The following is a 13,596-nucleotide window of genomic DNA, read 5'->3' on the forward strand; positions in this document are numbered from 1 at the left end:
TTGTTATGCATGTTTCTCAAGTTGTTACGATTACAATGATATATAACATGTATAACTTTTCTTTTATCTGATGGCTTGTAAAAAATTCAAACCATTGTTAACAAATATATGTTCCTTAACCCCTTAACGACATCGGGCGTAAATTTACGCCCTGATGCCGGTAAGGAAGTTCAGAGCGGGGCCGCGCGGCGACCCCGCTCTGAACCGCGCCGATCCCGGGTGCCGCGAGTAGCCCGGGACCGTAGGTATTAGCGGGCACGGTCCGATCGCCGTGCCCGCTAATACAGTAATCAGATGCAGCTGTCAAACATGACAGCTGCATCCGATTACCGGATTCAGCCGTTCCCTGGTGTCTAGTGGAGGAGATCGCTCCTCCGGGATCTTATCCCGGAGGAGCGATCTCCGTAACTGAAGCCGGCCGGGGACGCGTCCAAGATGGCGCCGTCCTCGGCTCGGCACTCATTTGTTTCCGGCTGCAGCAGCTGAAAGCAAACGAGTGCCGATCTCATGGATCTCTGCAGCATATCTATGCTGCAGAGATCTCAATGAGAGATCAAAGCACTTATACTAGAAGTCCCCCAGAGGGGCTTCTAGTATAAGTGTAAAAGTAAAAAAAAAAGTGTTGTTAATAGTGAAAAGCCCCCTCCCCTAATAAAAGTCTGAATCACCCCCCTTTTCCCAGGTTATAAATAAAAGTAAATAAATAAATACATAAACAAACATGTTTGCTATCGCCGCGTGCGTAATCGCCCGAACTATTAATTAATCACATTCCTGATCTCACACGGTAAACGGCGTCAGCGCAAAAAAATCCCAAAGTGCAAAATTGCGCATTTTTGGTCGCATCAAATCCAGAAAAATTGTAATAAAAAGCGATCAAAAAGTCGTATATATGCGCAATCAAGGTACCGATAGAAAATAAACTTTATGGCGCAAAAAATGACACCTCACACAGCCCCATAGACCAAAGGATAAAAGCGCTATAAGCCTGGGAATGGAGCGATTTTAAGTGACGTATATTTGTTGACAATCATTTAAATTTTTTACAGGCCATCAGATACAATATAAGTTATACATGTTACATATCGTTTTAATCGTAACGACTTGAGGAACATATATAACAAGTCAGTTTTACCCCAGGGCGAATGGCGTAAAAACACATTTCCCCCAAATAAACAAAATGCGTGTTTTTTTTTCAATTTCCCCACACTTTGAATTTTTTTCTGGTTTCGCAGTGTACTTTATGCAAAAATTCAGCCTGTCATTGCAAAGTACAATTAGTGATGCAAAAAATAAGGGCTCATGTGGGTCGCTAGGTGGAAAAATGCAACTGCTATGGCCTTTTAAGCACAAGGAGGAAAAACCGAAAACGCAAAAATCGCAATTGGCTCTGTCCTTAAAGGGTTAAAATCACTTCATTCCCATACTTATAACGCTTTTATCCTTTGGTCTATGGGGCTGAGTGAGGTGTTATTTTTTGCGCCATGATGTTTTTGTCGGTACCTTGATTGCGCATATACGACTTTTTGATCGCTTTTTATTAAATTTTTTCTGGATTTGATGTTACCAAAAATTCGCAATTTTGCACTGTGGGATTTTTTCTGCTCTTACGCCGTTTATCGTGCGAGATCAGTAATGTGATTAATTAATAGTTCCGGCGGTTACACACGCAGCGATATCAAACATGTTTATTTATTTATTTATTTACTTTTATTTAAAACATGGGAAAAGGGGGGTGATTCTGACTTTTATTAGGGGAGGGGGCTTTTTATTAATAACAACACTTTTTTTTTTACACATATACTAGAAGCCCCCCTTGGGGGACTTCTAGTATATACACTTTGATTTCTCATTGAGATCTTTGCTGTATACTTATACAGCAAAATCAATGAGATCGGCACTCGTTTGCTTTCGGCTGCTGTGTCGGGGTCGGCGCCATCTTGGAGCGGACCCCGGCCGGCACCACACACGGAGATCGCTCCTCCGGGACAACGTCCTGGAGGAGCGATCTCCCCCACTGGACACCAGGGAACGGCTGCCTCCGGTAATCGGAGGCAGCTGTCAACTTTGACAGCTGCCTCCGATTACCTTATTAGTGGGCACGGCGATCGGACCGTGCCGGCTAATAGCCGCTGTCCCGGGCTACACGCGGCACCCGGGATTGTGGCGGTTCAGAGCGGGGGCCCCGCTCTGACCACCTCCTGGGGACATATGACGTCTTATGTCGTACGTCTTATGTCCTTAAGAGGTTAATCTATGGTGTTTTATCCCCTACTTTTTTTGTAAGTGTGAAAGTCATGTGAAATTGAAGGTGACATCATAAATGAATATATCCAAGACAATGTATTATTTGATAAAGTATTCTAACAAATGGGTTAGGAGGAGTACTGTGTTATCAAAGGCAGGAAAGAATGAGCTTGAACATTACAATTATAAAATTACAGTGAAGTGGTGCATGCATTATTAATTCCGAAAATTGAACAAAAGAAAAAAAGAGACATTCTGGTTTCTTTATCAATAGAAAACCACTATGACCACATTTAGAAAGGGCTAGATATTAATATATGATTAATACTTTTAAATGTTGTAGTGAATAGAGTGATAATTTTATTTATTTTGTTAAAATAAATGTATAATATTTGATTATTATTTTGACTTACTTTTGACATTGTTTTAGTAACTGGATTAAAGGGGTTATCAACTATGAGGTAGAAAATGAAATGCTAGTTGGTCTTACTCACCAAGTCTCGCTGAGTATTTTGAGCTGTCTCCTGTGTTTCTAGCAGCTGCCATTCCTAAGCTGATCTATATCTAAGATGGCGCTGGCCAGAAAACTACATGCATCATGCATGCATCTCCCTGATTGTGTACTCACCTCCTTAGCTTTTGTTTTTGCCTACTGCTGTCATTACTATTGCACAATAAACACAGGACTGTTTTTTTCACTGATTTTGCATCACATCACCCCAATATATATTCCATACTAGCTGATGATGTAGCAGAGCTGACGCTTTGCTCACACGCTGTTAACAACGTCCATTGTATTACAGTGCAGGGACCGACCAGCATGTAGCATGTTCCTACAGCTGATACTGCAGTATCGGCAGTAGGAACTATTGTGCCCGCAATTCAATTTGCCATAGACCACAGTGTAAAGTAGGGTCGGGAGACATACTTTACACTGTGTGCACACCCTTTTTTCTACGGCTGCTGTTCATCAAACTAAGGCTGTAGAAAATAGACATGTCAATTGTTTTCTGCGACCTCAGTGAACAACGACCTTAGTGTGTACAGTTTCTATACACTACAGCTGTTGTTCCTTTGAAATCAATGGGATTGTATTCATTTCATTAACTAGTAATTTCATCAATGAGTACATTGTGTGAACATAGCCTAAAACTTTATGGGGAAAAAAACATTCCCTACTACAAATGTGGGGTTGTGGAAAACAGTTTCATGTCATAGGTCACACATCATAGCAAGACTGAGCACACAAGACTAAAGACACAAGGTATATATACTGCATCAGCAAGGTCTCCCCCAGGCTAAGATTTCAAAGCAGTTTGCCGTTTCAAGAATGTGCTTTTTTGAAGAAGCACAAAACAACAGCAATGCTGAGAACTGTAGATTCAGTGTTCGGCCATGGAAACAGTGCAGCAGATAAAAGACACCTCTTGCCTTTTGAAATGGGAAAATGTCCACCAGACCAAGAGTTTATAAGTGGCAAAAATAAATGGGACATGGATATACCCATTTGCTGTTTGGCAAAGTCTGAACAGACGTTCATGGAATAATTACCACAAAATTCCATACCTTCACTGTGGTAACAAAGCCAACTATAAATCATAGACTGGGATCAGAAAACTCCTGCTACGGTGAACATATTTACAGTGTTAATATTCAGTATTACACTTTTTTGTTATTTGCAGTTATTTGCATTAGTACCAAAAGACAGCACTTCATAACATAGTGAGAGTAGCTTATTTGATAGGAAACATCTGGATACCTTGTATGATGCTTAGTTTCTTGCACAGACTATTTCCATGAGCATAAGTAAGCAGAACGGTTACCATCAGTTAGGTGTTTCTAATGTAATATCTCTCATCCAGGGGCTGGACCATACAGCGCATTCCCTATGTAGTCACAGGAGCTAGCAAACGCAGTGGGAAGGGTACATCCATGCGGCTCTGTGTCGGCCGTACACTGAGCGCTTTTTGCTAAGCTTAAAGTGTCACTGTTGTTTAATTTTTCTTTAATTTTTTTTTTGCATTTATCACAAAAAAGCAGTTTGAAGCTCTCCCCCACTGTCTTCATCATTGTGTATGGAGAGGGGTGGAGGAAGATGAGAACAGGACAACAAAGAGTTAATTTACAGTTACATCACTGGGCTCTCTCCTCTGACAGTAAGCACTGACCTCTCCTACCTCTGAATACAGCTTTAATGGAGCTCCTGACTGTCTAATCCTTTGTTCTCTGTTCTCTGCTCTCTGCTGCTGACTCATCTCCCTCCTTCCCCTCCCCTCTCTATAGAACAGACAGGGTAGTGTCTGATGCAACAAGTCACAATTTATTGTGCAGTGAATGGAAAAGAGGAGGGAGGGGGGACCTGGGAAGTCTTTTTGAATGCAGATAATGGCATATTTGCCTAATAAACCCAATTACAAAGTTTCTTAAAATCACTATTGATTTCTGCAGAAAAGAAAAACAATTTAACAGTGACTCTTTAAGACAGGGATTCCCTGCCAGCATTCCCCCCCCACATAACCTCGTGGCCACGTGTTACAGGTAGAGAGTAGGGATGGTCCGAACCTGAACTCTCGGCAATGATTCCTGCTGTCTTCCACCTCCGTGGAGAGCGTGGTTACAGCCGGAGGACCGCCTGGAAAACTGGGACACAGCCATAACCATAGGCTGTATCCCAGTTTTCAAGGTGGTCCTCCGGCTGTATCCACCCTCTCCACGGAGGTGGAAGACAGCGGGAATCATTGCCGAGAGTTTAGTTTCGTACGAACCTGAACCTCGGCAGGTTCGGACCATCCCTAGTAGAGAGCCAACTATGCATGGAAACAGGAACTGGGATGCAGATAAATGGCAGCAGCTGTTCTGGAATAAGAAGTTAAAAATGTTAAATATTTAGTTATAATAGAAGGCAATTTGTTCACCGTTGGCTGGAGAGAGGTACGACAATGAACTGGTCCAACTTTAGGTTTTAGTGGGCCCCTATGTGAGTCTCTGAGGGCTCCATTGTAATAACTCATGCAACGGCAGTAAAAAAAAGCAGAAACTACTGATACCCAATGTAACTGCTAGGCACCTGCGATAATCGCACCAGGACTCCTGCAGTGTAGGTCATTTTGCACTATGGGTATTAGTTGCAGTAAGTGGGTTAGATTTGTTACAATGGTATCCACTATGCTGCTACTGTATACTAAAAGCAGGATTACCTATAATACTAGTATACAAATATTCCAGCACACCATGACCACAGCCATTACCACCACACTGTTACAGAATAAAATCCTATACTATACGCAGACAATATCCTCCTATAGGCTATGTTCACACAACGTTTTTGCAGCTGAAAAGTCCATTGAATTTAATAGTAAAAACTGAGAAAGAACAGTGACAAAACAAAAACTGTGCGTGAACAACTAATAAAAAACATCCGCTGTTTGCAAAAGTAATCCGAAAATAATGATCATGTTCATTATTTTGACGTCCGCGGTAAAAACGTCCGTTATTGAATACATTGTGTGCATTGGACGTCCATCTTTCCTTTGACTTCAATGCATTGCATTGCAGTCAGTTAAATTGGAGCAATAACAGACGTTTTTTTAAATATCGAAATCAGCCGCCTTTTCTCTATTTTTGACGTTGTGTGAACAAAACCATATTCAGATACTCACAGTGAGGCATTAATCTCCCATGTAGGCATCCCCCTGATAGTTAGCCCTCCAGTAAATAGTATCATGTAGGTAATCCCCCATGTAGGTATCCTATAACCCCAGGAGGTAGTCCCTATGCTAGTTAACCCCACCGCCCCCAGTAAATATTATATACTTATCTCTCCTGGCCCTCATCCTCCCCATCTTCAGAATGGCTGAGCTTTCCTGTATTCTCTATAGCGGGGTAAGGCACAGCAGAGACCTCTGACTACGGCTTATCTCTCGCGAAACAAAGAGGTTGGGGAGTGAATTTTCATCACACCCCACCCCTGACGGTGGGCGGTCAGGAGAGCCATATAAATGGCGGGTAGAGCCGTCATAAGTCTATAGTGTATGGGAACCTTTTCGGAACAAAGTATACCTAAAATATATAGCTATAAAGCAACAATACTCCAACAATGTTGTGGGGGTCGGAACTGCAATAAGTAGTTTTAGAAGGGAATACATGCACAGTATCATTGCACTATTCCAAATAGCCAAAGTCGTGATATCCATCCAGTATATTCAAGGAAAGTTTGCTTTGGTTCTCAAACACTTTTCAGGCACCCAGTCTTGAAGTACAGTAACACCGCGGTATTCGAATGTAAATTTACCTGGAAGTAACGTTCAGAATTTAAACTTTGCTCTGTATCTGAACGTTTTTCTGAGCGTGGATCGTGGGTTGTACCTGGTGAGTTTAGCAATGGAGAGACTTCACATACAGTACAGTACTGTATAAGATTGTGGAAGTGCATATACAGTACAGTAGTAGTACAGTCAGTGCACTACCATCTCTTATACTTTACAGTGCTGGGATGGGGGGACTCTATACAGTAAAGGATGAGTGAGGAGTTAGTGACTACTGTACTATAATTGCTGGTTTTGTTGAATATTTCTTGTGTATAATGTCCTGTACAGTAAAGTACTGTTCTGTAATATCCTGTAGTGATTAAACTGGGCACTTTTCAATGTAATAAATGAATATTTTATGTAATTTTTGGTTAGTGCTGGAATTAAACCCATTTACGTTATTTCCTATGGAAAAAAACAGTGCTCGGTTCTCAGACTGCTTGGTTCTCAAACTGCCTTCCTGAACCAATTAAGTGTGAGAACCGAGGCACCACTGTATTTCTATTTAAAAATCTCAAGTCTTTTTATACTTTTCACTTGCTGTATGCCCTGCCCTGTGTCTTTTCAATCTGAAACAGTGCTCTCTGCTGCCACCTCTGTCCGAGAATAATGTAATCTTTGTGGAAAGCACCTGTTGCTGATGCCCTTACTGTCCTAATAAAGCATCTTTTACTGATACTGGTGAGTGCCGCCTTCATCATATTCTCTATTGTGAAGATATTGTGGGACTTTCATAGCAGAGCACCACAAGTGGTTGAGTGTCATCACAGAGGGGAGCGTCACGCGGAGGTCCTTATACTTGTTTCTGAATACTGGGGCAGTGCCGACATTGTCGCCTTTTGTCACTATAGAACCTGTCCAGAACAGCAGCAAATTTCCATAGAAAACCACTCCTGCTCTGAACAATTCCATTCTTGGAGAGAGAGGCAGCAGAGAGCTCTGTGTCTGGCTGGAAAGAAAACATTTCCTGCAGAACATAAAGTAGCTGATAAGTACACTTTTATATAGAGATGAGCGAACCTCAAGCATGCTCGAGTCCATCTGAACCCGAACTTTCACCATTTGATTAGCTGTGGCTGCTGAAGTTGGATAAAGCCCTAAGGCTATGTAGAAAACATGTATATAGTCATTGGCTGTATCCATGTTTTCCAGACAAGCTTAGAGCTTTATCCAAGTTCAGGAGCCACTGCGACTTATGTATTGTCCCTTTAAGTGAATTTGGCCCCAGCCTTTTAAGAGTGACTTTGGTACTGGCCCTTTAAGAGTGATATTAGTATGGTCACTTAAGGAGAGACTTTGGTACCGTCCCTTAAAGAGCGACTTTGGTGCCACCTCTTTAAGCTCTTTAAGAGCAACCTTGGTGTTGGCCCTTTTAGAGCTAATTTGGTACTTGCCCTTAAAGAACAACTTTGATACCGACTCCTTAACAGTAATATCCACAGCAGGCTTATAATGGTAAAGAACATTGCTTGCTTACCATGACAATGTTACTTTTGTCAGGGACAAAAAATCATTAAGGACCTTCCTTCTTCATTTTATAAATTCTTTAACAACGACCTTGGCAGGTCAGCAGAGGGAGTGACAATCTGTGAAAAACAGCAAAAAAAGGTAACAAATGTCCACTGTGGCATATAAAACTAATGACATAGGCATGAAAATACAATCAGGTGCCCTTGCAGACATCTTCTATTGGCCAATAGTGGACATGTGACTGTACGGATTTTGTCAGGCAGTGACTGACAAGACCTGAAAGTTTCTATTGGCTGCTACATTTCAGCTACTTGCATATGTGGTGTGATTGGCTGTTAGTGCTGTGTGGCCATTATTTCCTATGGGAAATTAGGGGTCTTTAAACGTAAATTTCTTAAAAATGCCAAATCCGATTGAAACTTAGCACACCTCTCACCGCTGACGGCTTCGAAACACAGTTCAACTGTGTTTGAGTCTGTGCACGAAGCAGTTTGGGCTATAGTAATCACAGAAGAAAAGCTGGAAGAAGAGGAATAAGATTACAGATTACAATATAGTGCTTTTTTAAGCACTATAATTATTACATAGCTTATACTGATCAATGCAATGCTTTTGCATTGATCAGTGTAAATAGCACTGTTTTTGTACGGCTGCCTACAGAGTGTTAGGGAGATAACTCAAAGGTGTGACACCTGTCAGTTCAATCACTACATGCTATGCTCTCTATTATCATGGCATGACGAGGGTGAAACTGCAAGGATCAAAAAGTCCACTAGCAGTAGTGCCATGTGACTGTCTATCCCTAAGGGCATTCTCCAAGCATCCTCCGTTCTTTACAAGATACTCCTGATGGTGGAGATAAGCTTTCCCAAAGGACATGCCAGGACCTTGAGACAAACGGAACACGTCTGAGCAGACTAGATTGCAAGGGTGGTAGCCACCCAAGTTGCAAAATAGAGAGTACAGGCAAATCTGTAGGCACTAAGACACAAAAGCATCACAGTGGGAACAAAGGAACCAGGACGGAGAGTGCTGGAACGCTGTAGCAGAGTAATCGAGGCACAGGAGGCTGTTAAAAGCATAGAACAGACCTTAGCAGGACCAAAGGACCTTGATGTTCAGGTAGAGCACATGTGCAGAAAGGGAGCGCTCGTGCCCCCTCTTGTGGTCTGATCTATACAGCATGAAGAGAGGACAAATGCTGCTGCATGTAGCTGGGCCCAAAGGCCTTAAGGACCCAGGCTGAGATAGAGAGCAGGGCAGCGACGCAGAGTTGGGACACTGCACACCACAGATAGGAGAAGGTGGTAGCTAAGAGGCCATGACATGGCCACCATTACAGTTGGCATTAAAGGGGTAGTGCGGCCGTAAAGAATAATTCACAGAATAACACACATTACAAAGTTATACAACTTTGTAATGTATGTTATGTCTGTAAATGGCCCCCTTCCCCGTGTCCCACCACCCCCACCCGTGTACCCGGAAGTGTGGTGCGCTATACATTACCTGTCACGTGCCGACCCCCGTCTCCGATCTTCAGTCAGTGACGTCTTCTTCGGCCGGCCGGCGAACAGCTCCGACTGTTCCGAATGCCGGCCGCCCTCTGCAGCGTCATCCGATGCTCAGCCGTTCTTCTCCTAGAAAACAATGGCGGTTGTTTATTGAACAACGGCCATTGATTGCTACAGCCATGGAAATAATTGACTTGTTAATTATCTGGGCTCGTTCACACAGAGCAAAAGCAGCTGAATTTCTGCGCTGAATCAGCGCTGAAATTTCAGCCGTTAAAATAGGTGCAGAGCTAATTTCCATTGTGTTGAATGGAAATTCTGCTCTGCAGTTCACACAGTGGAATTTCCGCACTGAACTAATCCGCTTTCCGCCAGAAGAATGAACATGTTCATTCTTCCGCTAGCGGAAGCCTATACAAACCAATGGGGCTCTAATTTTCTGTTTCAGCGCGGAATACGCGCGTAATCAGCGCGGATTGCAAGCGTAATACAAGCGGAAATTACGCGCTGAATCAGCGCGGAAATGGGGAAAAAAGGGGGGGGATTCTAGTATATATTCTGGTATAGTCTAGTTTACTCGCCAAATACTCGCTGAATTTCAGCGCTGAATGCATGCGGATTCAGCGCGGATTCCTCGAGTATTCCGCGCTGAATTTGTCAAGAGCTGATTACGAGCTGAACACTTTCCTAGCTGAATGCGCAGGGATTCTGCTTGCATTCTGCTTATATTCAGCTCGGAATTCAGTGTCAGTTGATTTCAGGCGGAAATATTTCCTCGCGTAATCCGCCCCTTTTGCTCTGTGTGAACGTAGCCTCTCTGGCCGTTGCACATTGATTTTAAAGCAATTTTCAAATTAACGGCCGCTGTTTGATACACACTACAATGGCTGTTGTTTTTGAGTTCCAAACAACTTCCATTGTATGTACCCTGTGCTGTGTGAACATAGCCTAACAAAGGATTTAAAAAATGTTGGTACACCTATTGCTATTTAGGGAATTTTCCCCTTTTGGCAGCAGCATACAACTTACTGTGAGGCTAAACAAGGTTAAAATACTTTTGAGAGATCTTGGGACACTGCAAAGCAGTATCTATTTCTTCTGCTATTCTTTGGGCATCATTTTGGAATGGCTTCTAGAATCCTTCTGCTGCCGTTTTATTCTCATCCTATTATATAATACCCAGAATCATATTATAGTCACATGTCCTCATGACATCAAAGCATAATGATATTTTATTTATTTGTCTTAAAGAATGCATAAAGATTCATGTTGGTGGATAAGTAAGAATGCGATTTTGAATGCTTCTCTGAATCACTAGTAGCAAGAGAACCTTACTCATACATATAAAAGGCATTTATTGATACATTACCATATTATGTTTTATATATTATGTTTCTGTGCACTACTCAGTTGTGTGCATAACCAAAAAGATAATTATTAATTACTTCTTGTCATACTTTGCCGCACTATACAATACCATGTGAGGTTCTTAATGGTGACTTCACTATTAATTGTCTTTTTAATAGCTATTTCCTAATCTCGGCATGTCATCTTTGGTTTTACTCTAGCAGATGTCTGAAAAGAGAGTTTATGCATACATTATATTTATACTCCAGGGAAACAGGAAATGGTTGGAGGCTTTAAAAGACTTTGCTTAGTAGTTTCCATATGGTGTTCTAACCTCTACTTGCAGTAAAATAAAAAAAATTGAACTAAATAAAAAAACCTAAATAAAATCACCTATTTTCTCTCCAAACATATTCTATATTTTTATATTAAAAATGATTACTACTAAAATATTATTTCTATTTTATAGCAATTATTTTCTTTTTATGCACAGGTATCATTTTTCCTATTTATTATATTTGTGGTATACACCATGCTTCCATTCAACATGAGGGATGCAGTAATCACCAGTGTTTTGACTTCTTCATCGCATACAGTATTTTTGAGTGTATACCTATCTACTGCTTCTGAGGGTGGAACAGAATACTTGGTCTGGCAGGTATGTTATACACTTTAACATTTTAAAAATGTGATATGAGATAATTTATTAGGCTATGTTCACACAATGTATAAAAAAGGAAAAAGGCATCCGATTTTATTTTCAAAAAGACATCCGTTATTGCATTATTTTAAGTAACTTCAATAAATTGCATTGAAGTTTACGGAATGACGGACATCTTTTTCAGAGTGTAATAAATGACGTCCACCTCAAAATACACCTCATTCAGTATATTGTGCGGAAAAATGTCAATTATTCCATAGACTTCAATGCAATTTATTGCAGTCAATTAAAATGGTGCAATAACGCCTTTTCCTTTTTTGGATGTTGTGTGAACTTAGCCTTACACATTTACCGATAAAATGTAGGATGAAAAGTAACTTAAGCGTACCCAAACTACAGTACTTTAACCATCAAATTGTTTAGGAGGCAAGTTAGAAATCAAAAACGTAAATAAGGGGGCCTAATCTGAAATTATTTAGGAGGAAGGTCAAAGCAATGTCAGGAAAGCAAGTGAATTTAAGCACGTGTGGAACAAACATACTTATCCATAGATAAAAATAAAATTAAAATATTATGGACTAATGAGCCATGGTTTCTGGTACACTTACTTCTATATTTATAGTTCTATGGTCCAGATTTATGGCCCACAGCAACCAATCACAGCTCCTCTTTCATTTTACCAGAGCTGAAAACTGAGCTGTGATTGGTTGCTATAAGCAGTTTACACCAGTCTCTATTTTATACCCTTTGATAAATCTCCCTCATTGTGAATAGCTAAACAAAAACATTTTTTGTCTCAACAGTTTTTGAATTGTAAAAATTTTCATTTTATTTCCAGTGACATGATGACACATGCTTGGATTGTGGAGGAGCTTGTAGTCTGGCTAACCAGTGCACCCAGTTGAGCTATAAGCCATACATGGTGCCGTTCAACAATCTCATTTGCATATTCATTGTAGTATATATACTGTCAAATATGTAGTCACATATTATTTTATCATCTTGTAGGACACTTAGTATGTGAAACCTTTTAAATATTAGAATTTAAAATTAAAAATGAACATAGTCTATTTTATTTATGTTCTTCTTAGAGTTAATCATTTTTTAAAAACACATCTCCCAGCAGAGGTCAAATGATGAAATTCAGGCGCAGAGGGAAGATGAAAAGGAATAATTTTTTGTGTATGAGGCTATGTTCACACAATGTCAAAAATGGAGAAAAAACGTCTGATTTCACTATTTAAAAAAACGTCCGTTTTTGCCGCGATTTAACTGACTGCAATGACAATGCATTGGAGTCAATGGGAAGACGGACGTCCAATGCACACTATGCATTGAAAAACGGACATTTTTGCCGCGGACGTCAAAATAATGAACATGAACATTATTTTTGGACGTCTTTTCCAAACAGTGGACGTTTTTTATTAGCTGTTCACACACAGTTCTGCTTTTGTAACCGTTCTTTCTCCGTTTTTACTATTAAATTCAATGGACTTTTAAATTAAGACACACCCAAAGGGCAATTAGTAACCAAAAACGAAAAACTAAAATAATGTGCAAACATCAGTCATTGCACAAAGGGGAGGCAGGCTGCTAAAAAACGTCCGCTATTTTAGACTCAATAACGGACGTAATTTTAAACGGAGCTGAAAAAAAACGTTGTGTGAACATAGCCTGACACAGTTATGACATAACAAAAAGACCCTAGCTGACAGAAGATAAATAACTTATGAATGATATACTGTACATGTTACCTTGCATTAAAAAGTAATCTTTTTCCCACCAAAACAATTAATATAAAGCTAGCTTTACACACAGTAAAATAAAAGCAAAATACAACAGTAAAATAAGGGAAAATGTGTCTGTTTTATTATTTATAATGCACTACATTTATGTGTTTCTAAAATATGTTTGTGCGCACATTTAAAAAAAACTTTTTTAGTGTGCACAGAGGGATTCTAATAATTTATATCAACTTTTAAATGATTGGAATAGAGATCTGACTTGTGTTCACATTGTTGTATAAATCTGATGGACATATGTATTTTTTTGC

General features: G+C 40.4%; 1 protein-coding gene across 1 annotated transcript in view; it reads left to right on the forward strand.

Annotated features, from left to right (window-relative positions):
* ADCY2 (adenylate cyclase 2) overlaps positions 1 to 13,596 on the forward strand; it is a 296,028-nt gene that overhangs the window by 122,084 nt on the left and 160,348 nt on the right. The window contains exon 3 of the mRNA XM_069959683.1: positions 11,376 to 11,540. Within this exon, the coding sequence (XP_069815784.1) occupies positions 11,376 to 11,540 (165 nt within the window). The remainder of the gene's footprint in view (positions 1 to 11,375; positions 11,541 to 13,596) is intronic.

Source organism: Dendropsophus ebraccatus, chromosome 2 (genome assembly GCF_027789765.1).
Source record: "Dendropsophus ebraccatus isolate aDenEbr1 chromosome 2, aDenEbr1.pat, whole genome shotgun sequence".
In the NCBI taxonomy this organism is placed as follows: domain Eukaryota; kingdom Metazoa; phylum Chordata; class Amphibia; order Anura; family Hylidae; genus Dendropsophus; species Dendropsophus ebraccatus.